Source organism: Phyllostomus discolor, chromosome 5 (genome assembly GCF_004126475.2).
Source record: "Phyllostomus discolor isolate MPI-MPIP mPhyDis1 chromosome 5, mPhyDis1.pri.v3, whole genome shotgun sequence".
Taxonomy (NCBI): domain Eukaryota; kingdom Metazoa; phylum Chordata; class Mammalia; order Chiroptera; family Phyllostomidae; genus Phyllostomus; species Phyllostomus discolor.
This window is the reverse complement of record NC_040907.2, coordinates 167,986,478-168,011,343: the sequence shown is the minus strand read 5'-3', so window position 1 is coordinate 168,011,343 and position 24,866 is coordinate 167,986,478. Positions and strand designations below refer to the sequence as shown.

The window sequence follows — 24,866 nt, the reverse complement described above, 5'->3', positions numbered from 1 at the left end:
TCATTCATTCATTCATTCATTCATTGAGAGGGGAAGTGAGGGAGGAAGAGAGGGAGAGAAACATCGATGTGTGGTTGCCTCTTCCGCACCCCCTACTGCGAACCTGGCCCACAACCCAGGCATGTGCCCTGACTGCCGATCGAACCAGCGACCCTTTGGTTCACAGGCCGGCGCTCGGTCCACTGAGCCACACCAGCCAGAGCATGATGCCATACTTTCAATCAGTGCACTTTGTCAGGTGCACACAGAATTGGCCATCACAAACAACAGGTTCAAGAACTCATTTAAATTTCTAATAAGAAATCTTACTGTGTCCATACAATTATAAAATTTAAGCTTTATAATTAAATGTGTTATATGTAAATATGTAAAATTATATATCATATACAACCTGTAACTGTCGAGAGTTAAGTATTAAATGGCATAACTTTCAGATATAACATTCATACTTAGGTTATCAAGTCTCAAACTAAAAAGATGACTCCAGTAAAAACCAATGTAACAAAATGTAAACATGAAAAGTACAAAAAAATCAACACCATTTACTAATAAGGGTATACAATTTTTCTTCCTATAAATCACTACTGACTACTGGGATTGAATAGTCAAAAATACATAATAAAGTATATGTTAGTGTATATAATGTATACGCATACAAACATACAAAGGAAAAAATATAAATAGTTACTAGAGTGGGTGATGGGACTCTGAATATAATCTTTTGAGGCTATAAAGTTATTTTAAAATCGATAAGATATACAGAAAAAAATGGTCATCTATTTAATGCAAATAAAATGATCCCTCGGGATCAATCCTACAATTAATATCAATCTTCAGTTACAAAAGATGGGGTCTGAAGGAATGGGAGGTTCAACAGGTAGGTACATGTTTACCAGCCCTCAGTGTCCCAGAGTTGACTCCTGAGACCTGCCGTATTTTTGTTCAAGCGTCTTCCGCGGAGGCAATTCACAAGTAGGGCAGGTTAGGCCTCAATAAGCAGCAGCCTTCACCCAATGAATACTGTTATAAATAAGGACTCTTATTTAACTGAATTGCTTTCAACTATCACTAAGTGCATAGTGAATTTCAAATTAAAAGTTTAATTAAAATGTTTTCAAGTGACAAAGCTCTATTTGTATAACACTTTTAAGTCAACTACATTGTCAAGAACTATTTTACAATGTCATTTAGCCCTGGCTGGAGTAGCTCAGTGGACTGAGCATTGGCCTGTGAACCGAAAGGTCACTGGTTCAATGCCTGGTCAGGGCACGTGCCTGGACTGCAGGCCAGCTCACTGGCTGGGGGCATGCAGGAGGCGACCGATCAATGTTTCGATTGGTGTTTCTCTCCTACATCGATACTTGTCTCCCTTTCTCCCTCCCTTCCCCTCTCTCTAAAAATAAATTTAAAATATGTTTTAAAAATCCAATTTATTTTATTTAGAAACCTAAAAAGCATAAAATTTCAACATTTCATATTACTGATTAGTTCTGTGCTTGTGTGTGTTTGTAATTCTTTTCAATTTAATATTTTTATCAAGTGCAGACAAGGTCAATTAACTCAGAAAATTGCATTACTGATAAGATGCATTTTGCAGAACAAGTATGTGTCTAAACTGCCTTATATGGACTTATGTCTGGAAGGCAAAGAGAAAGAATTTTCAATATAAAAGTTAGTGTCACTGAGCAAAAGGCTTTTACACCTCACAGGGATCATGGGAAAACCACGGCCTGGCGAGGTCAGGTCTTGCCTCAGCTCCCAGGGGAGCAGCCAGGACTGGAGGCCATGGCCAAGGGCAGGCTCCAGACGTGGGTGAACGGGTTCCCATTCTGGCTCTTCCATTTACTGGTTGCGTGGTTTTGAGCAAGTACTTTTTAAACCTCTCTGGGTCTCGGTTCCCACAGAGATAAAGCGGGAATAACAGTATTATATATCTTGCAGGACTGCTGGAGGTAACAAACGGAGCATTCAGCTCAGCACTTAACATAGTAATAAGCACTCGATAAACGCCACCTCTGATTAAAGAGATTAATATCTTTCTTATGCATCATCTATCAACCCTTTAAACGAAACAACTTACTAAATAATATCAATTTTAAATTGCATTATGGAAGAAAAAATAATGATTCAGAACAATCCTTTATAAACCACAGCCACAATTTCAAAAGAATTAGATAAAAAAAATTGCTTGGCATATTTACAATTTCTAGTTGTATAATATTAGGAATCGAAAATCTTCATTATTCCTTTAATATATACTGGCCCTGTAATAATTAAGTCGGTTGGCAGCAATGTTTTATCTGCAAATCAATATCTGTTGAAAGAATGAATCGCCAACATGTAAACAAGACGATGCATACTGCATGTCAGAAAGTGCGAACGGCTCTTCCTGCCGCTGCTCAGTGGCCGTACCATTCCTTCAGTAAGCACTCGCTGCGTGCCTGGAGTGTCCGAGGCTCTGTGCTCTCTCCACTTTAGCTTTCTCAAGTATTAACTCTGACTTCATAACAGTTGCAAACCGGCGACTCTACCGACTCTGCCCTTCGACGAGAACACCTAACGTGCAGGCCGGAGAAAACGGGACGGCTCACCGATCATGTTATCCAAGGACAGGTCCGGGAGCCTCTTCTGCAGCGCTCCTCCCGGGATCCCGCAGAAGGACACGGGCGAGTACAGCGGCGACACCGCAGAGCTGCTGCGAAGGCACAACAATTCCATGGTGCTTACGTGTTAAAATCCACATCACACGAGAGTAGCTGACCAACTACTGACTGCAGCTCATGGCCCGCTGCTCCCTCGCCCACAGGTGGGACCCTCGCCCACAGGTGGGACAGCTCCGGCAGCCTTACACAGCCCTCTAACACCCCCGACGCCTTCACTGTCACGCAGAAACGAGCCCCTGCCCGACGCACCTGTTCCGTGAGCTCCGATGACACACGGCGGACCTCAGCTCCCAGATCATGACCCTTCCGTCGCTCACCACGAGGGCGGCTTTGTTCTCGTTGACGGGGCAGCACACCATGCTGAAGGGACGCACAGTCTTCGTCACCCTGATGGCGTCGCACTGGCTCCGTAAATCGTAGGTGAGCTCCTGGACCGGGTCTGGGTCTTAACACAGCATCGTTTTGTTCTCAGTGTCAGAAAGCAGCCCCGTCAGCACCACTGGTGTTCCCTTCACTTTAAACAAAACCTCCCCTGAAGAGGTTATCATTCCTTCGGCAACGGAGAGTTTGTCAAGAATGGCTTCCCTTTCCCCAGTTATTACTAACTTCTTCAGGATATAATTACCTCAGTGATTGTCTTCACCAAGTTCAATTTCCAAAATAACTATTGAATGTAATCAAGACAGTCTGTTTTTGTAACATTTCTAAAATGAATGCTTCAAGCAGCGGTGCATGATTAAGTAACGAACAGTGCGGTTTACAGTGGTCTACAGTAAGCCCAAAAATACACGTGCTTTACAAAAGATGTGGAAGTCACTGTCAACTCTACCAATACATTTTATTTCACAAAACACTGTTTTTGTTCTCCAGGGTGAGACCAACACTCACGACAGAGCGACCTGGAGACTTATTCACCGAGGTCGCTCTCCAGTGGAAAAATCCCTAACGCAGAGGAAGAGTCGAGCAGGAGTAATAATGAATGCACATATAAGGCTGGGCTTGCACTGCAGAAAAATTCACAAAAGGTAGCACCTACTTGGCCCCTGGAAACAATCAAGAAGGAATTACAACATATTACTTTCTTTGTTGTATATAAGAGGGGCACTATTATAACACCAAGAGATTATTCCTGGGCTTGTGTGTGTGTGTTTTTAATGCCCCGTATGACAACCATATTCTACTTTCTCAGGGCCAGGATTATCACTGACTCTATGATTTGGCTGGTGTTTGCTTTATAAAATAATTCTGAAGAAAATATAATTAGTATTATTGTGAGATATAAACTCACCTAATTCCTCATTGGAAGTGGTGAAAACACTATTGTAAGATCTTCGAACACGCAAGGTTATACAACCATTTTCATGCAGGCAGAATAAACCGTCACGCTGGAAGCAGGGAATTACCTTCAAACAGATGATCCATTTATGTTTAAAACCACAATAAAGAGTATATACAGTAAAACTCATAAGCTCATATTTAGAGAATATGGGCAAAAAGACAAAACAAAAAAATAAAAATATATCACATAATACCCAAGTTTTAAAACTAAATAAACATTTAAAAAATCCATTTATAATAAAAAAAATTTGTCTTTATCCATGTAACTTAAATAGTTTGGCATATATATCCAGATCAGTCAGAAGAATTTCTAGGGTAAATCAAACCAAACAAGAGTGTGAACAAAAATACATATATACGTAAAATAACATTGTTAATTTTCAAATAAATAGAAGAGAGAAAGTCGAACTGAGGACGTCTGCGTGACTACAGGTTTCTCTCCACAGCACTCATAACCAACTCCTGGGTGGAACGTGTAAACGGCCGATACCTGCAGAAACGGAACTCCTGTTCGCTCTATTGCAATCACCCCCACGGTCTGATTCACCTCAAGGTCAAGGATTAAAATCTCCCGAGGATAGAGCAACAACATGTGGTTCCTTTTGGAAGGCAGGTGCGCCAGCTGAAGGCAGTCATTGAGAGTTATGAATTCAGCACTGGGAAAAAGCAAACATTTACTTTAGGCATTGAGAAGTGAGTCAAAGATTTTCTTCATATCAGAAAAAGCTAATAGAGACTTGAATTTTATACTTCCCACATAAAAAGTCAATGAGAATGTATAACTGTTTATGAAACGAGCAACAAGGGCTACTGTTTAAAACTCAGACCTCTACTGCACGCCCAAACCTAAATTATGAGTTGAGTGAGATGGTAAATTTCTGAGAAATTTAAAGTAAAATAGTAAGAGACGATGGATAAGATGAAATGAACGACAAGTCTATGATACACTGGACATTCGTAAGATAGTAATTTTACCCTTATTTTGCAACTCGAGATGCTACACAGATTGCTGACATCAGGCCTCTGGGTTAACCCCCCGCGCCCAGGGAGCGTGGGGCCCCGGATGGGGAACCACAGGGCTACCTGCGTGGCACTGCGGCAGGGTCTCCCCCCCACTGCACCTTCATTTCCCTTTAGGCTGTCTGAACTGCTTTCAAAACAAAGGAGGGTACTTTACTCACTTACCGTGGTATTTCCTTCTGCGTAAACAAAATATATAAACTATGAGGACTGAAAAAGACTACGGGAGAGTCAAGTTTGAGCAAGATTAAAGAATTTTCTGAATCACCCAGCTACAATTTCCCCTGCAGCGCTGGCCCGTACCCGTATGAGAAACACCTTCACGTGCCTAAGGAAAATACCCCTATTTTACAGGTGAAGGGACTGTACAGCACTGAAGTCAGGGAAATGTACGTGTTTAAAATGAAAACCTAGATTCTGTCCTCAAGTTCTGAATATATCCAGTAGCCGAAATATTAGAATGTTCATCTCATATTTTCAAAAGTAAAAATCCAAAATCCAAAATTTTAATCCGCAGAAGTCAGTGCGGGGGGGCGGGGGGGGGGGGGCCTCGGCACAGTCAGTGGACACGAAGGAGCCGTGTAAATGCTGCGTCTCCCTCCACGGGAGGCGGCAAAAGGGCAGTCCTCCTCTTAGAAATTCAAAAGTAGAGATGAGAAAGGGTGAGAAGAAGGGGAAAATCAACCTTAGCACACGTTCAGAACTGATTTTTTCCCCAAGGACAGAAGACCAACAGTCGAACGTTGTTACTGTTACACTCGGACTTACCTCGGTTTCTCCTGAGTGATTAAGACTCTGACTTTATTGAGAGCCTTTTTCGCGCCCGTGGCCGCGGCCAGCTTGCTGTGGGCTGGGCTCGAGTGCGGGCTGGAGATGTAGGCCTTCTTCCCGGGGCCCGAGGGGGGCTTGGACGGGGAGAAGTCTGAGATGAACACAATGCCCTCGCTGGTGAGCACTGCGTGGAGAGAAGCAAACCACTAATTAAAGTTTAATCAGGTTTAGCAGTTTTTCCCAATACAGTTTTGACAGCATGGTAATGATGATTTTAATGATAATATAAAACTGGCGGTGTTAGGCGGCAGTGACATAATGGGAATGTTCTCCAAATTGAAGCAAAACAGGTGGTCCATTGTAATTCATCAGAGGCCTTCAGGCTCAGCATTCTAAATTAATGTTTAATATTACAGAGATGCCAGAAGGGTACTGGCAGCAAGAACAAATGTTTGTTCTTCCAAATAATTCAGTGCACGGACTTTCACAAAGAAAACCTTCCCTCATTATACCCCGTAACTTCAAAATCTAAATACTTCACCAAATATAAAGTTCACAGAAGAAAAACAATCCCATATGTATATAAGCTCTGCATATCACACTTAGCTAAGTTCAAATATTTGATTTGACAATATGAATTTCTTATGACTATCAGGAGCCACTCAGTCCAAACACACTTCCTCTTCCCTCCCGAGCACCTGCTCGAGCCCTCGGACGCCCAGGGTCTGCTCTCCCTCCCTACCGCACACCGGCGTGCCCACGGGGGCCTGCTGCCACAGCCACCGGCCCGCTGTCCCATGCGCCCGGTCCCGTCTCTCTACTATACCTTCCTCAGGCCCCTGACAACATCCTCCTGTTCTAGAACTCACTGTTCACTGTGCTCTGAGCAGGGTCTGACTCCCTGTCACGGGAAGGCACAGGGGACGAGGGCGGGGATCCCTGTCCCATTTCACGGGTCGAGGCTGGGTCCCCAGACACGCCTGACGTATAGTAGGAACAGTTCAAGAAGCATCTGCTGGATGACTGAATAAAGGTATTTTCTGAACAACGCAGTGATAAAAATGTCTGTGTGAAAGCAAAGCTAGCTTTCGGAGGAACGGCTCGGCAGAGCACTGGCGGGAACGACCTCCGCGGGACAGACTCCCCTCGGCCTGTTCTGCTCCTCACGCGCATCTGGCTGCGGCGCCCAAGCCACGCGGCACGGATTAGAGCGTCTTCTTTTAAAAAGGAAAAACTGAATCCGGCCAGATTGAATGAAACCCTTAACTGAGGTGGTCTGAATGTTCCAGAAAGCCAGATTTAATTAAGTTTGAGCTAGAACAGCACAGCAACCCTCTCCCCCTGCTCATCTGACTCTACCCACACCCTCTGCTCCGTGAGGGGCCAGCGTGCTGATTCCAGTTCCTAGGGGCCAGGATGCTCGCCAGCGCTACGGGCTGTGATTCAGTGTCTGCGTCAGGAGCTGAAGGCTATGATTTATTATCCGTATTAGGAGCTGCAGGAGCTGAACTAGGAGCTTAAAGATGTGCCTCTCCACTCTGCTCAGTTGTTTTAGCATTATAGATATCTGATGTCCATGTAACTTATGTATACAGCGTTAACTATAGTATAAATACCTCAACTCACGTTCCACAAGAAGCCATTACTCACAAGTTAGATGCGAGGGATCAAAAGGGTCGAAGGAGAAGGACAGGATGTTGTCGGCGTAGCTCTTCTTCCACAGCTTGGTGCCGGTGTCCGCGTTCCAGAGCACGATGTAGTTTGGCGGGTGGATGGCGAGCAGCAGGTCCCGGGAAGCATCCTGACTCCACAGCCACTGGACATCTGTCACAGCCAGAGACCGACAAAATTCAGAGACCATCCACGTCACAGGGGCTTGGGTAACATGTCCTTGGTATTTAGTTGTTTGGGGTTTCTTTCTTTCTTTCCTTTTTTTTCTTTTTACGTAACCCTTAAAATCTGTTCCTCTCCCCTCAAAGTTACATATATGTGTCACGACTGCAGAGGAAGTTAGTTTTATATAAAATTGAGCTCTGTAGACATTAAAATCTCAAGGTCAAAATTTGCAAGAAATCTAAAATATTACTTCAAAGAAAATACAAGACACCCTGGCTGGTGTGGCTCAGTGGATTGAGTGCAGCTTGCAACCCAAAGGGTCATGGGTTCAATTCCCAGTCAGGGAACATGCGTGGGTTGTGAGTCAGGTCCCTAACAGGGGGTACTTGAGAGGTAACCACACATGGATATTTCTCTCCCTCTCTCCTTCCCTCCCCCTCTCTCTAAAAAATAAATAAAATTTTAAAAAAAATACAAGGCTATTTGCAGTAATCAATACTTAAAATTTTATGTCAAAGACTGTCCCAGTGTTTTTTTCGTGGAGTTACCTAATGGGACTTTGTAATTTTATTTTATTTCACAACAATAAACAGGATAAAGATCTAGTTCAGTGCCTAGTACATAGTAAATACTCAATAAATATTTTTTAAAGACTCATTTTAAAACTTCACTAATTCAAAATAGCCATTCAGTCAAAGCTTTGAGTCCAAAAAAATACTGTATTGGTTTTAGGTCAATAAACATGTAAACAAGTGATCAATATAAAAATGAGAATAAAATTTTGATCATCTCTATTAATGGAAAGTAAGCACTGAGACCTAATACAAAACAGCAGTTTGGCCAAGTTTACTTATATTTTAGCTTAATTTACAAGATTGTTTATAGCGGCTTAGTCTTTCTCATCAAGCTTCACCAAGGCTGACGTTGAAATTAATGCATTTTACCAAAACTCAAATCAGCTGAGAAATGAGGAAATATGCCCAGAAGTATATTACTAAGGATTTAAAAAAACAAAACAACCTAGATTCAGACCGGTAGAACAGGCTGAACAGAACCCAGAGTTAACCGGGAAGTAGTGAAAGCAAATGAATGGGGAGAACCCTACTCTGCGAGCGTGTACTCCCATGAGCAGCGGAGCACAGACCCTCCTCACCCTGAATAGGCTTGGCATGTTCCTGGATCTCACACTGAGCTACTCCTGCGGCCACGTCCCAAACGATGATCTTCCCACTGACGTCGGCAGAGGCCAGGCGCAAGGAGTACGGGGAGCCAAGGTTATGGTGGTAATTTTCTCTGGCCCACTTAACCTAGTAACAGGAAGAGATCAAATCAGGTGACTACTTGTACTGAACGCAATTGAACATAACTTTCATAAAACGTCAACCCGAACCCATACTACATTCTATATTTACATTACAAAAATATTTTTTTAGAAAGCAGGAAAATGGTTTCCCTCTTGAAAGTTAGACATTTTTATTATTTACGATTTAAAGTTGCAATGAAAATATTTTTTAACACATCACCATGTTCCTGCTTTTAAAGTATGAAAAACGATGCACAGCCTTAATATTCGGGTAAAAACCCCAGAGCACCCTATCATGAAATGGTAATGATCACTGGTGTAACGCTTGATCATGCTAATGTTACAATAATGAAATCTAATTGTGACAGAACATCTCAAGTCCCAAATTGCTAAGTACAGTGTTTTCTGTATTCTATCCTCTACAGGAGACAACTAAGAGCTGTAAAAACCTTGCAGAGAGAAAAGCAGGAAAAAACAAAATCAAACAAAAAACTCTGGCTGTCCCTCTTTCATAAAATTGGAAACAATGTTAAGTTTTTTTTCTCTTAAAAAAAAGTATGCTTTATACCTCTAGCAACATCATAAGAACAGAATCTTCAAAATAAAAAACGTAAAAATTCCAGTGCAAATCAGGTTAATCCTAAGCGTCAAACTCGGAGTCAGGAATAAGACACAGTCAGGAATAAAACACCCTGAACCACGGCCTTCCCTGGCCACGACCTCCACTCTCCCCTGGCTCAGCATCCTGTTCGTCTGCTTTGAAGCATTTACCACACAGGGATTTGTGATTACTTTATTTACTTTGTGGTGACCTAGCACCAACCCATGAATCACAAGCTCCGTAGGGCAGGATCATGCAGGCCTTATGCACACTTCGATGCCCAATGTCTCACTTTTTTGGTGTCCTATGAAGCACAGAACTTTTAAATTTTGATGCAATCCAATTTATCAATTTTTTTTCTTTTTTGCCATATTTAAGAAACCACTGCCTTCTTCAACGTTACACCTTTGCATATGTATATTTACATATGTGTATAATCATATAGAGCTTAAATAGTGTTAAACTCCAAGCAGTGTATACATTTTTTTTAGAAATCACCTAGACACATCACAATCAAACTGCTGAAAACCAAAAATCAGGAGAAAATCCTAATGGCAGCAGCTGAGTACAGATACACTACATACAGAGAACAAAAAAAAAATCTCTCACCACAAATTATGCAAACTGGAAGACAGCAGAACATATCTTTAAAGTAGCACATAGAAAACAACTAGTGAAATACATTCTTAGGCACATAAAAGCTTACAGAATCAACCAATATTAGATATACACTTCAAGAACTTTAAGGATATTTTTCATGAAAAGGGAATATAATACCAAACTGAAACTTGGATCTACACAAATAAAAATTCCAGAAATGCCAAAAAGACATAAAGGAGGGAGGAAAGGAGCAAGAGAGAGAGTATATGGTATTCTTCTAAAAAACAAAAAACTTAACCCTAACATCAGACTTAACAGGAAAAGACTGAATGTTTTCCTCCTAGGCTCCGGAATAGGACACAAATATCCTGTCACCACTCCTAGTCCCTGCAGTAGAGGTCCTAGACAATGCACTAAAGCAAGAAAAAGAAAAATAGAAGACACAGATTATCAATGAAAAAAATGAAACTGTTACCTGATGATCACATGATTGTATACATAAAAACTCCTCCCCAAGCTACTAGATCTAATCAGCTTAGCAAGATTACAAGATACAGGTCCATATACAAAAATCAATAGTATTTTTCCTTAGTTCATTAGTTCATTGTGTGTGTGTGTGTGTGTGTGTCTGTCCTCAAAATGGATCAGGAACCCAAATGTAGGCACTAAAACTATAAAATTCTTAGAGGAAAACAAAGGTATAAATCTTCCTGATATTGTAAAAAGCAATAGTTCCTTGAATATAGCCAAAAAAAAGATAAAATGAAATATATCAAAAATTAAAAACATTTGTGTTTCATAGGACATCTTCAGAAAAGTGAAAGACAACTCACAGAACGAAAGAAAATATTTGCTAACCATGTATCTGATAAGAACCTTGTATCCAGAAGACATGAAGGACCTTCACAACTCAATAATAAAAAAGACAATGCAATTCAGAAACAGGCAAAGGACTGACAAGACATTTCTCAAAGAAGATATATGAATGGCCAATAAGCACATGCAAAGATGCGCAACATCGTTAGCCACCGGGAAGATGCAAACAGAGCACAATGAGAACCACTTCACAGCCACCAGAATGGCTCTAACCAACAGGACAGATCATGACGAGTGCTGGGAGGGTACGAACAAACTGGAATCTTCACACACAGCTAACAGGGATGTAACATGGTGAGGCCTCTTTGGAAAACAGTCCAGCAGTTCCTCAAAAGTTAGACACAGTTACCGCCTGAGTCAGCAATTCCTTGCCCAAGAGAAACGAAAGCACGGGTTCACACACAAAAGAGGACAGAAGTGTTCAGATCAGCACTATTCATAATACCTAAAAAGTCCCTCAATAAAGAAAAGTGGTTCACCCATAAAGTGGAACATTATTCAACAATAAAAAGTAACAAAGTACTGACACATGACACAATGCGGCTGAACCCTGAGAACATGACGCCAGGTGGAAGAGCTGGGCACACACTGCATGATTTTATTTACATGACATGTGCTGAGCAGACGTGTCTACCGGACAGAAGGTAGACCGGTGGCTGCTGAAGGATGAAGGGGGTGGGGCAAGGCTGGGGTGGGGGGGGGCAGGCGACGACTGTCCACGGGTACGGGTTTCTCTGTGGGGTCAGGAGACTGCGGTGGTGGCTGCACAGCTCTGCGACTACACTAAAAACCATGGAATTCCACCCTTTAAATGAGTTGATTTCATGATAGGAATATGTCAAAGCTGTCATCAAAAATAAATAAATGAAGAGCCCAAAGTTCTGTTTCCACTCTCCTAAAATTTCAGATCACAAGCCCTGGCTAGCGTAGCTCAGTGGATTGAGCTCGGCCTGTGAACCAAAGTGTCGCAGGTTCGATTCCCAGTCAGGGTACATGCCTGGGTTGTAGGCCATAACCCCCAGCAACCACACATTGATGTTTCTCTCTCTCTCTCCCTCTATCTCTATCTCTCCCCCTTCCCTCTCTAAAAATAAATAAATAAAATCTTCAAAAAAAATTTCAGACCACTGTAATTCAGTTGCCGGAAGCAGCTCAGATTTTGTGTTAAAAATTTAAATTCGCTGATTTTACACTCAGCTTATCTCAGAAACTCTGGACTCATTCTGTTCTCTGACTATAAAGCTATCAGGTTTACCTCTTTACGCAGCTCCTAAATAAGTAAATAAGACTCCCTCAAGCCTCAGCTTTATTTTGGGCCCTTAGAACTTCCTGCCAAAGTGACTGCAAACATCTGGTGAATGTTCTCACTGCCTGGAACTGCCTTTCTCCAACGGATCCTCCACTGCTGCTAGTTTTCCTAAAATGCAAATATTATTATACCAATCTCCTACTTAAAAACCCATTTTTTCATAGTCTTATAAAACTTTCAGGGCAGGTGAATGTCTCTGGCTGCCTCCTCCTATATCACCCCTGCAGGTGAACCCTGTCTTTTAGCCACCTTACGCACACTGCTCACCTTTGTGTGTGTCCTTCCTCCCTCCCGTGCTGCTCCCTGCAGTCTTGCATTTAGCTACCCGCAGTTGACCAGTCCCTACAACGAAAACTTCTGTGATCCCCCCAGGCCCCTGCAACTAGGGAACGGGTAGCCCCTTTGCCTTCCCACAGCACATTACACAAGTCTCACTTCCCACACTGCATTTGTGTTTCCGGTCTCCTCCCTAGACAATGACTTGCTTGTGGGCTTTCAACTCTTTCTCCTCAGAACATGCTAAGTGCTCAAAACGAACAATGAATGAATGGTCCAGCAAATAGTATAGAACTAATGTTCTTCTATCAGCTTTAAAACAACCTAACAACTAACACTTAACTCATCCTGGATCTATGTTAAGTCATGTGCATGGAAATACTAGGTCAACCCCAATGAGATACTGTTATATGTATGAGCTATCCAACATTTATACACACGACTTAATGAGATTCTAGGGCTACTTTAGAACAGACAGTATGTTATTGGGCCAAAGTGGAATCTGACTTACCTTGACAACATCAGCTTTATGCTTTTCTAAAACTTGAAGAGTTTGGGCAGTACTGGAATCAATCACTACCACGAGCGAATGACATCCATAAGCAATTAAACCTTGCCAGCCCCTAACAAAACAGCAATGTTAAAATTTAAGCAAAACAAAGCAAGAGGCCTCTTGCCAAGAGGCATCCGAAATAAATGATATATCTCCCTAATATGTACTACCATTAGTAAAATTAATCTGAAGCCCAAAGATCAGCATTTTACATGATCTCATTTCAATAAAGAGTGTAGTTAAGTTCAAAAATGCTTGTTGAAATTCAGTTTTCATTTGGGTCAAAAAGATTGTAAGAGATACGCATACAGAGCCGTGAGAAAGTATAAAGCATCTCCTGTCCTCTCTTTGTCTTTGAGGGCCTCCTCCTTGAGTTGCTCAACCTCAATTCCTGAGCATCCACCAAGTGCCTGGGATCATGTTGCATAAGGTCTCCGATCAGCCCTGGTCCTTCCAACCAGGCAACATGGCAAACACTGGACAGGAGGCGTCGGCCCTCTTGCCAAAATTCCCAGCAGCCACACCTACAGATTTCTGCTCCCCATCAGTCCAATTATTCATTTCCAAAGCTGCAGTGTTTTGGGTTTTTTTTTTTTACAGTAAAGAGATGAAAGCGAAATGAAGGTGAGAGCACAGGTGCCTGGCACAGGACGGCACACTGTTCAATGAGTCATGGTAAGGGGCAGAGGGAAGAGCGAAGAGAAAGGCCGAAGGGGGAAGACAGAGCGGTCGTGGGCACTGACAGCGGAGGGACAGAAGCCTGGAGACTGCCGGAGAGGCAGAGATCGAAGTAGGATGTTTGAGGAAGGTGTGGGGAAAAGAGCAAAGAGAAACAAAGACGCGAGAAAGAGGGCAAATATATTGACACACGGCACGTTCCCACACAGGGTATTTGCTACTTTTATAGCAGCAACAAAACCCGGCATTTACAAGAACATCTCTACACTGTGAGGGCGGCACCCAGTCTCGGCGAGACCAAACTAATCAGGGGGTGAAACCTCTAGTTCCCCCGTCCCCTCGCACACTCCTGGCCGAGCCTGGCGGCCTCGCAGCCCGGCGCCCTCACCAGTCCACCGCTGCCTTGTTGTGGGCGTTCAGGGCCCCGGTGAGGGTGCGGGCCGACACCTTGAAATTCACGGTGAAAGGCAACATCGCGGCGGCTAAACCCGACCCTCGAAACCGACGGGCAATCCGGAAGTAGCAGCCACTGCACTTCCGTTCCAAACACAGTCCGGGTGGCTCCGTGCGCACCGACTTTTGGTTCCGCGGCATCCAAAGTTCCGCCGCTCCTGAATTTCCTTGACCTTGTTCCGCCACTCCCGGTCCCGCCTCCTTCAGAGTTCCGCCGCCCCGTTGGCTCCGGTATGGTGTCTGCAGGCCCGTGCACCCCCCTCCAGTCGTGTCTGTTTCCTTCAGACTGAGACTGCGCAGGCCTCTGCACCTTGCTGGAAATCCTGAAAATAAGCGCTAAAAAGTCTCTATTAGCCTTTCTCCCTTTAGTCAATTAACTTAGGGCAACTACCAGTGCCAGGCACCCTTGCTGGCATGGGGGTGTAGCGATGAAGAAGACACAAGTCTCTGCCCTATTTATTCACTCCATAGAGTAAATAAATGAACGGGATTAATTGGATGAAATGAGAAGGCGAATGAGATTAATGGCTCGACTATAAAGATTTCCCAGTACGAGAACACTCCATATCCGGTTTGGGAAATACTTGGGAAAAATAGTGATATTCCCAAAGCCGAGGGCCCGTTTGCCCGTTGGAATCGTTTTCTTTTGCAGTTTCTCCTCTGCGGCTCTGCTGGGTCAGGCTCAATCCCTCCCTCCCCGTGCCTTCCAACAATGATTCCTGCAGGTGTCTGTTTCTCCTCGAATACATTTAGTTCCCTGACCAACAAAAGGGACGAAATATTGGTAATTTTGTCACCCCGGGTCTTTGTGTCCACCTTATCACCCTTATGAAACAGCTTTCTCAACGGTCACGTGCAATATTCACCTAGTTGTTAAAGGCAACGGGCATGTTTTGGCTCTTACTTGCTCTCTGGCAAGCTCACACCGTGTTGCTTCCCTGCCCCTGCGGTGCCACCTTCCCGGCACCGGGTGCCTCCCAACTGTTGCTTTCGGGGCCACCAGAGATGCACATATCCACAGTTCTAAATTCATCTCTCACTCAATAAAAATCTTTGGTGTCTCTTTTGACAACGATTGCTAATTGGCTCCCAAAATTCATCCTCCCCTTCATCAGAACATAACCACGATTTGTAACTGAGTACATTGTCACATCATTAAATGGATATCCCAGTTTCCCTCCCAACTAGATCAGGCCATGACACTAAATGCTGACCAATGAGCTGTAAGTGGAAGTGTGGCGTAGTAACCTCTGGGAAATCACTCCCCAGTGCTGTTCTGTGCTACTTTGATATTTATACCCTACATTAGTATCTGTTATGTTCAGATATTATGTTATCTGAAGATATTCCTGTCTAGCAGGGGAAACTAACACACTTTAAGGCAGCTGTGATATAGGAGAATAAATACTGTAGGAGGCTTAGAACTCCTGTTGGGGGGGTGGGAGGCCAATCTTCCTTTCTCCCCAACATCTAGCATCCCTTCTGGTCCTTAGTAAATGATTGATGGTGTAGGAGTTTTAAATAGCCATAAGAATAAGCTCAATCAGACACAAGGTGACAATGAAGAGTCAGCACAGAAGCCCACGGAAGCAGAAGGGCAGACGCTAACCCCCTTGGAGGAAGAAGGATTAATTAGCGTAAATCTGTAAGCTACCTTGAGGACATGGATGTTTAATATTCAAGGCAATGAGGGATGACTAGCAGGGGTTGGGACAGCAATCTGGACAACTCAATGCATTACATTAGACAATATATAGGCAGAACGTAACACAGCGCTTAGATTCCTAAGCCCCTGTGGGGTCAAGGCACATGGCCACTGGCCAGAAGGAACATGTATTGTTTTGGAAATGAATTGTAACTCCCTCCTTATCTCCTTTTGGGAGCAACTTCTTCTCCTGTGACTGCTTCTTGCTGCATGTACACGCTGAAGTATGTAGCTTAGAGTCACACATAGGACACTTGCCCCCCTTTGTCTGGAACCCCCTTATAAGGTCTTCAGACTGAAGGAGATTCAGTCTCTCTCTCTCTCTCTCTCGTGCATGCGTGCGCGCACCAACACACCCCGCCCCCATGGGTGCACTGTCCTGTAATGTGAACAGTAAATAGCATGTCTACCCACATCAGCTAGTCCACCAGGTGGCTATTTATTTATTTATTTATTTTTGAGCACCATGAACACTTAAGCAGCTTCCTGGGTTGGTACTACAAGGCCTTATCATTCAGCAACAGAGCTGAGGCATACATCCAGACCTCCTGTGTTCACAAACGGCGCTGGCCTCCCTAAGCTACCCCACCTGGAACATGAAGAATTACCTTCCCTCTTTGAGGTGTGGCCCACAAGAGAAGAAGTGGTGAGGATTGGGGTGAAAGTGGAGCTGAATTTGCCGCGTCAGTCGCCACGATACTAAAACTGCAGCGCCAGCTTTAAAACAAAGGCTTAAGTGAAGGGCCACAACCAGGATCACCTGGCAGGGCTGGGCAATCACAGTTCTGGGCCCACCGTGCTGGGCTTGTCCCAGAGGGGCTAACTCGGCTCGTTCTAAAAAGTCAGGTTGACTTTTCATTTTTAAATAACTGGAGGTTTGTAGCTCTTATTGCCCTTCACTTTACAGGGATGTGATGGACGGCCTAGGGAAAGCAGTCAACAGTATCACAATAACCTTTGTGTGGTGCCAGGTGTTATTAGAATTACAGGGATGCTCCCATCATAATATAACTGTGTTTTTTAAAGATTTTATTTCTTTATTTTTAGAGAGGGAAGGGAGGGAAAAAAAAGAGAGAGAAACGTCAATGTGCAGTTGCTGGGGGCCGTGGCCTGCAACCCAGGTATGTGCCCTGACTGGGAATCGAACCTGCGATGCTTTGGTTCGCAGCGCGCGCACTGAGCTACGCCAGCCAGGGGTCATAATATAAATGTTGAATCACTATGCTGCACCCCTGAAGCTAACATAGTATCGTATGTTGACTATAATTTAAAAAGAATAACCATGAAAGTTATTTCTCCAAAAATAAGAGGCTTGACTTAGAGAAATTACCTGCGTTTTTACTGCAACTTAGAGCTACCAGTCGTGCCAGAAATAACCAGTCTTCCTGAAGCCATCCAGGAAGCAGCTGTAGCTTCCCCGTCTCTGTTGTAGAACGAAGTCTCTCCGACCAGAAGGAGAGACAGTGCCTGGATCCACCTTTGCTGCGATTCTGACAGGAAATAGGAAACCCGAGAGGACTTATGTGGCCAGGGGGATGGGCCAATACCAGACAGGAATCTTGCAGTGTGAACGAAAGAGGAACTAACTGTGATGAGACTAAACTTGCCTGCTTGTTTCCACGTGGCAGTAAAAGCCTATCATCTGCATAGAAGTGATGTTATTATGTTATTCCTGAGACTTGCTATTTTGTTAGTGTAACATAACTGTTACAACAATCTGTGTGCTTAAATATCTGTTTTAACTGTGCAAGGAACACGAAAATATATGTTTTAAAAAGTTAGGCCGCCCTCACACAGCCAAAAGCACGGGCTGTCTGACTACCAACCAGGCAGGCCCCAACCTGTGCTCCCCCAGGAGCTGGGGACAGGCTTTGCCACCCTGCCGGTCGCATCCTGCTTATGTCAGCAGATGCGGCGTGGGGCTCCCCTCTGGGGCGGCAGGGGCAGCGTTTCAGGGACAGGGGCTGCTGCGTGTGCACCTTCCAGGACAGTGTGGTCTCCTGTTGCTCCCAGGCTTGGGTCCCTGAGCCTTGCTTCTCAGGCTGTGTCTTCACCCCAAACCTTGTCCTGATGTGGATTGCTCAGCCTCCCACCCCTCCAGCATCAATATGTACCAAGATATTCGCCTCATTTGTTAGATTAGTTTCCTTATAACCTCAGTATTTTAAATGGGTCAGTCCTCAGTGATGTATAAAGAAGCATTTGGAGTTCACACCAACCCTCTCTTTCTCAGCGGGAGGGTGCTGCCAAACCCACGTTCTAGGTGAAGGAATTCAACCTCACAAGTGGTCGGCGACTTGGCCAAGGTCACACTTCTAGCCAGTGACGGAGAGGAACCTCCGCTGGGGTTTCTCACGCCAAAGCCAGGGCTCCGTCCAGGACACGAGGCTTCTCTCACGTGAGACTGAGGAGTGGTTGGGGAGCTCCCACAGAGGATGAAATGGGGATCAGGATGCACACTTCCTGGAGTCAGAACATTTTAAAGGAAATGCACCCAGAAACGTGGAAGGCGAAGCTGGCAGTGCAGGGGGTGGCTGGTGAAGGAGTCCTGGGTGGACGACCTAGACTTGGCATCTGCTTAACCTTCCTGGGCTTTTCCTTAAGCGCCTTCCGCCCACACCTGATTCCTTGTAGATAATCATCAGCCAGAGTTACTATTGGCTACTCTTATGTCTCTCCTTATCTTAGGTAATTATGGTACGACAGTGGCTCAGTCTCCGCACGTTATGACACGGTAATTGAGGTCTGTTAGGCTAAAGGACGTTTCTGAGAAAAGTAGCCATGATGAGATGGATTTCTCCGGAGCAGGGCAACTGAAGGGTGTGCCCCACTAACACCCTCCATGCACGACCAGACAGTGAGGTGTTGCTAGAAACGGTGAGGGCTTTGCCACTGGACAGGCAGGCAAGGGTCCTGCTGTGGCTCTGCTGCCCCGAACTCTGTGACTTTGGACAAATTTAGGGGTAAAACCATGGTAGGTAGTGAGACTCTCCAATGCAGTCGCTGTCCTGGGTGTCAAGGACGAGGAGTCAGGTCAGCCCCTGCACCTCTCAGTCACCCCTTCTGGTCCTTTCTCTCCTTCCAGATGGCCCCCACGATTGGCCTGCCAGCATATCTCATTCCCGGGGCCACTTGGCTTCTGTTGGCGTGTGCTTCTCCAATGACCGTTTTCTCAAGGAAGAATAAACTAGAGGATTTTCCTATTTAGTTTCTTCTTCAGAATTTTATTCGTCCAAATAAACAGTGTCTTCATATTGCACTCATGGACAGCACTTCATAAATTAGAGGAACCTAACCAGGTCATATCTGGGGTGCGATCAGGATGTCTTAGGGAGAAATGATTCTATTGATTTCTCTTTCTTAACAAGCTTGGATTTGGGTGGAAATAGACTGTGAGACATTCTAACCGGTTTAAGGACTCCACTGTCTGGTTTTTTCACAGGATCCCCCAATGGCAGTGATTAAAAATAAATGCCAGTTCTCCACTGTTACTATGAATCTCTGAGTGCCATACTTGTGTCTCTACCCAGGGTAGATGACTGACTCATAATTTAAGACATAACTCAAGATTACTGACCTGTAATTCAGACCTGCCCTACAACAAGGCTTGAGTGTGGACAGACTGAATCTAGAGGCCCAGACACCAGCATAAGACAAAGCAGGGAGCTCACAGTGCCCTTGACCTATGCTTCAAGTGCATGCTCAGGACCATCTCATTTGACTTTTTTGAAATATGAAGAGCCCAGCCTGGTGGCTTAGTTGTTTGGAGCATCGTCCTATACACCAAAAGGTTGCTGGTTTGATTCCTGGTCAGGGCGCAAACATAGGTTTGGGTTCAATCCCTAGTCAGGGTGCATATGTGAAGGAACCAATCAATGTTTCTCTCTCACATTGATGTTTCTCTCCCTTTCTCTCTCTCTCCCATTCCTCTCTAAAATCAATAAAAAAATTTTGGGTGGGGATTAAAAAATAAAAAAACTTAAAAAAAAGAAATATGAAGAATAATATAAGAATTTAAAAAATCTATCCATACTCTTCATTGGCTGATGTAATTGTTTTTATAGTCACACATTTCTCCCAGTTCTTGCCAAATGAAAAAATATTTTACATAGCTGCATAACACACATACATCTCGTTCATCTTGTCTTTGAACATTCTGTCATAATCACATTTATAATATTTATATAGACATCATAATTATCATTTGAATGACTTCATAATGTTTGGTAGAGGGAAGATATATAAGTTATTTAGCTATTCCACTATTGCCTGATATTTAAGCTAATTTCAATTTTCTTAAATAACAAATATAAAGCTATATAGTAAATATCCTTGTGCTTATACTTGTTTTTAATTCTGTAAAGTTATTTATTAGAAATAATTTGCAGGAGTATAACTCTATTAATTTTTTAAATTACAAAATAAATTAATACTTATTGCAGAAATATGCATGTTTCAGAAAAGCATGAATATTGAAAAATGTAATTACATGATGACTAGTAAAATTGGCTTCTTTTAAATGACTGTCTTCTTTTTATTTTTTAAAATATAACCTTTATTGCATTTTTCCCCATTAACATTCAGTCCCCCTATGGCCACTTCCCCCCAGCAGTCACCACACTGTTGTCCAGGCCCACGAGTCCTTTTTCCTTTTTGTTCAATCCCTCCATCCCTTCCCTCCTCCCAGCTGTCATTCTGCGCTCTACATACGAGACTGTCCTCATTTTAATTGTTGGTTCAGTTTGTTCCTTAGATTCCACGTATGAGTGAAATTATATGGTGCTTGTCCTTCTCTGACTGGCCTAGTTCACTTAGCGTGATGTTCTCCAGGTCACAAAAGGTAAAATTTTCCCATATTTTATGGCCACGTAGCATTCCATTGTGTTACTGTCCCATGGTTGTTTTACCCACTCATCCACTGATAAACATGGGTTGTTTCCACATCTTGGCAATTGTGAACAATGCTGCAAAGAACATAGGGATGCTTTTGTTCTTTTGAATTAGTGTTTTGGGTTCCTTTGGATATCCTCCCAGAAATGGGATCGCTAGGTCAAAAGGCAGATCCATTTTTAATTTTTTGAGGTATCGCCATAGCGCTTTCTACAGTGGCTGCACCAGTCTGCATTCCCACCAACAGTGCAGAAGGGTTCCCCTTTCTCCATATCCTCACCAGCGCTTGTTGTTTGTTGATTTATTGATGCTGGCCATTCTGCCAGGTGTGAGATGATATCTCATTGTGGTTTTACTTTGCATCTCTCTGATGATTAGTGATGCTGAGCATCTTTTCATATGTTTATTGGCCATCTGCATGTCCTCTTCGGAGCAGTGTCTATTCAGGTCCTTCGCCCATTTTTTATTTAGATGGTTTGGTGTTTTGGTGTTGAATTTTATAAGTTCCTTATACATTTTGGATATTAACCCCTTATCAGATGTACCAGTGAATATGTTCTTCCACTCTGTGGGTTGTCTCTTTATTTTGTTGATGATTTCCTTGCCGTGGAAAAACTTTTTTAGTTTGATTTGGTCCCATTTATTCATTTATTTATTTATTTTTGTTTCCCTGCCTGAGAAGATATATCCGATAAAAAGTTGCTACGAACAATGTCTAAGATTTTGCTGCCTATGTGTTGTAGAATTTTTTATGGTTTTGGGTCTAACATTTAAGTCTTGGATCCATTTTGAATTTATTCTTCTGTGTGGTGTAAGAAGGTGTAGTTTCATTTGTCTGCACATATCTGTCCAATTTTCCCAACACCATTTATTGAATAAACTCTCTTTAGCCCATTGTATGTGCTCGCTTCCTCTATCAAATATTAATTGACTACAAAGGTGTGGGTTTATTTTGGGGCTCTCTATTCTGTTACATTGATCTATGTGTCTGCTTTTATGCCAGCACCATGCTGTTTTGATTATTATGGTATAATTGGATATTAGCACGATTCCTCCAACTTTGTCTCTCAGGATCGCTGTTGCTATGCAGGGCCTTTTGTGGTTCCATGTAAATTTTTGAAATATTTTGGATGGAGCGCGGGCTGGGAACCAAAGTGTCCCAGGTTCGATTCCCAGCCAGGGTACATTCCTGGGTTGCAGGCCATAACCCCCAGCAACTGCACATTGATGTTCCTCTCTCTCTCTCTAGCTCCCTCCCTTCCCTGTCTAAAAATAAAATAAATAAAATATTTTTTTAAAAAAGAAATATTTGTTCTAGTTCTGTGAAATACATTATTGGAATCTTGATAGGAATTGCATTGAATCTATAGATTGCTTTGGGTAGCAAGGACATTTTAATGCGATTAGTTCTTCCTACCTATGAACACCATATGTGCTTCCACTCATTTGTATCTTCTTCTTTTTCTTTCTTCTTGTTGATCCATTCATTGTTTAATAACATGTTATTTAGCTTCCATATCTTTGCATGCTTTTCAGTGTTTGCCTTGTGATTGACTTCTAGTTTCATAGCATTGTGGTCAGAGAAGATGCTTGATATGATTTCAATCTTCTTAAATTTATTGAGATTTGTTTTGTGTCCTAACATGTGGTCTCTCCTATAAAACTTCCAACGTGCACTTGAAAAGTATGTGTGTTCTGCTGCTTTGGGATGAAATGCTCTGAAGACATCAATTAAACCCATTTGATCTAGTGTGTCGGTTAAGGTCACTGTCTCCTTGTTGATTCTCTGTCTGGAAGATCTATCCATTGAAGTCAATGTGGTGTTAAAATCCCCAACTGTGACTGTATTTCTGTTGATCTCTCCCTTTATGTCCATCAAGATTTGCTTCACATATTTAGGTGCTGCTATGTTGGGTGCATAAATGTTCACTAGGGCTGTATCACCTTGTGGGATCACTCCCTTTATCATTATGCAGGGTCCTTCTTTGTCTCTCACTATAGCCTTGGTTTAACATCTATTTTGTCAAATAGAAATACTGCTACCCCAGCTTTGCTTTCCTTTCCATTTGCATAAAACACTTTTTTCCATCCCTTTACTTTTAGTCTGTGTGTATCTTTTGATCTGAGATGGGTCTCTTGGGGGAAGTGTATACATGGGTCTTGTTTTCTTATCCATTCAGCTGCCTTATGTCTTTTGTTTGGAGCATTTAAGTCATTTACATTTAAGGTGATTATTGATGGATACGTGTTTAGTGCCCTTTTATTCTTAGACTATTTTCCTCTGGTTTTTTTCTTCTTCTTTTCCTTCAAGCAAGCCCTTTAACACTTGTTGCAGTACTGGTTTGGTGTTAACAAACTCCTTCAGGTTTTTCTTGTCTGGGAAGCTTCTTATTTCTCCTTTGATTTTAAATGATAGCCTTGTTGGGCAAAGTAGCCTTGGCCGTAGGTCCTTGCTTTTCATCACCTTGAATACTTCACGCCACTACATTCTGACCTGAAATGTTTCTGTTGAGTAATCAGATGCCAGTCTAATTGGTGCTCCCTTGTAGGTAGCTCCCTGCTTTCTCTTGTGGCTTCAGGATTCTCTCCTTGTCATTAAGTCTTGTCATTTTTAAAAAGGTCTCATTTATTTAATTATTTTTAGATAGGGGGAAGTGAGGGAGAAAGAGAGGGAGAGAAACATCAATGTATGGTTGCCTCTCACATGGCCCCCACTGGGGACCTGGACCACAACCCAGGCATGTGCCCTTATCGGGAATGGAACTGGCAACCGCAGGCCGGTGCTCAGTTGACTGAGCCACACCAGCCAGCGCAAGTCTTGTCATTTTAATTATGATGTGTCTTGCTGTGGGCCTCTTTGGGTCCAACTTGTTTGGGACTCTCTGTGCTTCCTGGACTTGTGTACCTTTTTCCTTCACCAGATTAGGGAAGTTTTCAGTCATTATTTCTTCAAATAGGTTCTCGATTTCTTGCTCACTCTTTTCTCCTTCTGGTATTCCCATGATGCAGATGTTGTTACACTTCATGTTGTCCAAAAAACGTTTCTTAATGTTTCCTCATCTTTTAAATTCTTCTTTTCTTTTTGCTGCTCTGCTGGAGTGTATTTTTCTACCTTGTCTTTCCAAATCACTCATTCAGACCTCTGCTTCATCTAACCTACTGTGTATTTTTTCAGTGTAGTACTGATTGCAGATATCACATTCTTTATTTCTGACTTGGATTTTTTGTCATTTCTATGTCTTTTTTCATGCTGCTGAGTATCCTTATAGTCATTACTCTAAACCCTCTCTCTGAGAAGTTGCTTGCCTCCATTTCATCTATTTCTTCCTTTTTCTGGAGAATTCTCTTGTCCTTTCAGTTGAGGTCTATTCCTTTGTCCTCCCAGTTTGGCTGCCTCTTTGCATCTTCTGCCTTAGTTGTTAAACTAACCAGTGATGGAGCCTCAGTCTGTAATCAGCAGCCCGGCTTGAGCACCACTCAGCTGGTTGTTCAGGATGACTTCCCCACAATTTAGTTGTAATTCCAGATTGGTCCTGGGAGGAGGTTCGTGTAGCTTCCGTTTACTCCTCCACCATCTTCCAAATGACCGTCTCCCTTTAAAAAATGCATCTGTTTTATTTTTTTTATAAACTGAGGTCACACTGTAAGAACTATTTTTACTCCCCTCTTCCCCACTCAATAAGCAGATGTAAACATTTGCAAATATTCTCCTAACGTAATCTCCCCTTTACTTTGTGGATTTTTTGAAAGTACAGAAATCTAACACTTTTAATGGACTAAAAAGCACTGCCCACTCTATTCCTGTTCCCTACAATGAAAGCATCTGTCATCACTTGTCTGCCAGACTACCATCCAACATCATGACGTCCTGTGTCAGTCAGACCACATCTGCCTCTAGGCCGGGTGTCAGGCACAGAAGCTGAAGAAAAGGAGCCCCTTCTGAAATCCCCAGGTCATTCCAAATCTGGAGCTGAGCCAGGTGCCAGGCCTGGGA

General features: G+C 43.1%; 1 protein-coding gene and 1 long non-coding RNA gene across 3 annotated transcripts in view; both read right to left on the bottom strand.

The window, feature by feature from the left end:
* WDR11 (WD repeat domain 11) overlaps positions 1 to 14,364 on the bottom strand; it is a 53,247-nt gene extending 38,883 nt beyond the window's left edge. The window contains exons 1-9 of one of the 2 annotated variants that reach the window (XM_028512118.2): positions 14,213 to 14,364; positions 13,105 to 13,216; positions 8,782 to 8,935; positions 7,443 to 7,616; positions 5,790 to 5,976; positions 4,492 to 4,657; positions 3,952 to 4,066; positions 2,913 to 3,108; positions 2,592 to 2,695 (exon numbers count right to left, since the gene is read on the bottom strand). In XM_028512118.2, coding sequence (XP_028367919.1) covers positions 2,592 to 2,695; positions 2,913 to 3,108; positions 3,952 to 4,066; positions 4,492 to 4,657; positions 5,790 to 5,976; positions 7,443 to 7,616; positions 8,782 to 8,935; positions 13,105 to 13,216; positions 14,213 to 14,298 — 1,294 coding nt within the window. In that variant the 5' untranslated portion in view covers positions 14,299 to 14,364. The remainder of the gene's footprint in view (positions 1 to 2,591; positions 2,696 to 2,912; positions 3,109 to 3,951; positions 4,067 to 4,491; positions 4,658 to 5,789; positions 5,977 to 7,442; positions 7,617 to 8,781; positions 8,936 to 13,104; positions 13,217 to 14,212) is intronic. The other variant, XM_036027397.1, reaches the window with a different exon arrangement.
* A 2,753-nt stretch (positions 14,365 to 17,117) lies between these two features.
* Positions 17,118 to 23,151, bottom strand: LOC118500480. The gene is made up of 3 exons (XR_004903038.1): positions 23,026 to 23,151; positions 19,115 to 19,118; positions 17,118 to 17,129 (listed from the first exon to the last, which is right to left on the bottom strand). It is a non-coding gene; the product is annotated as an uncharacterized LOC118500480 (long non-coding RNA).
* Positions 23,152 to 24,866: the final 1,715 nt, after the last annotated feature.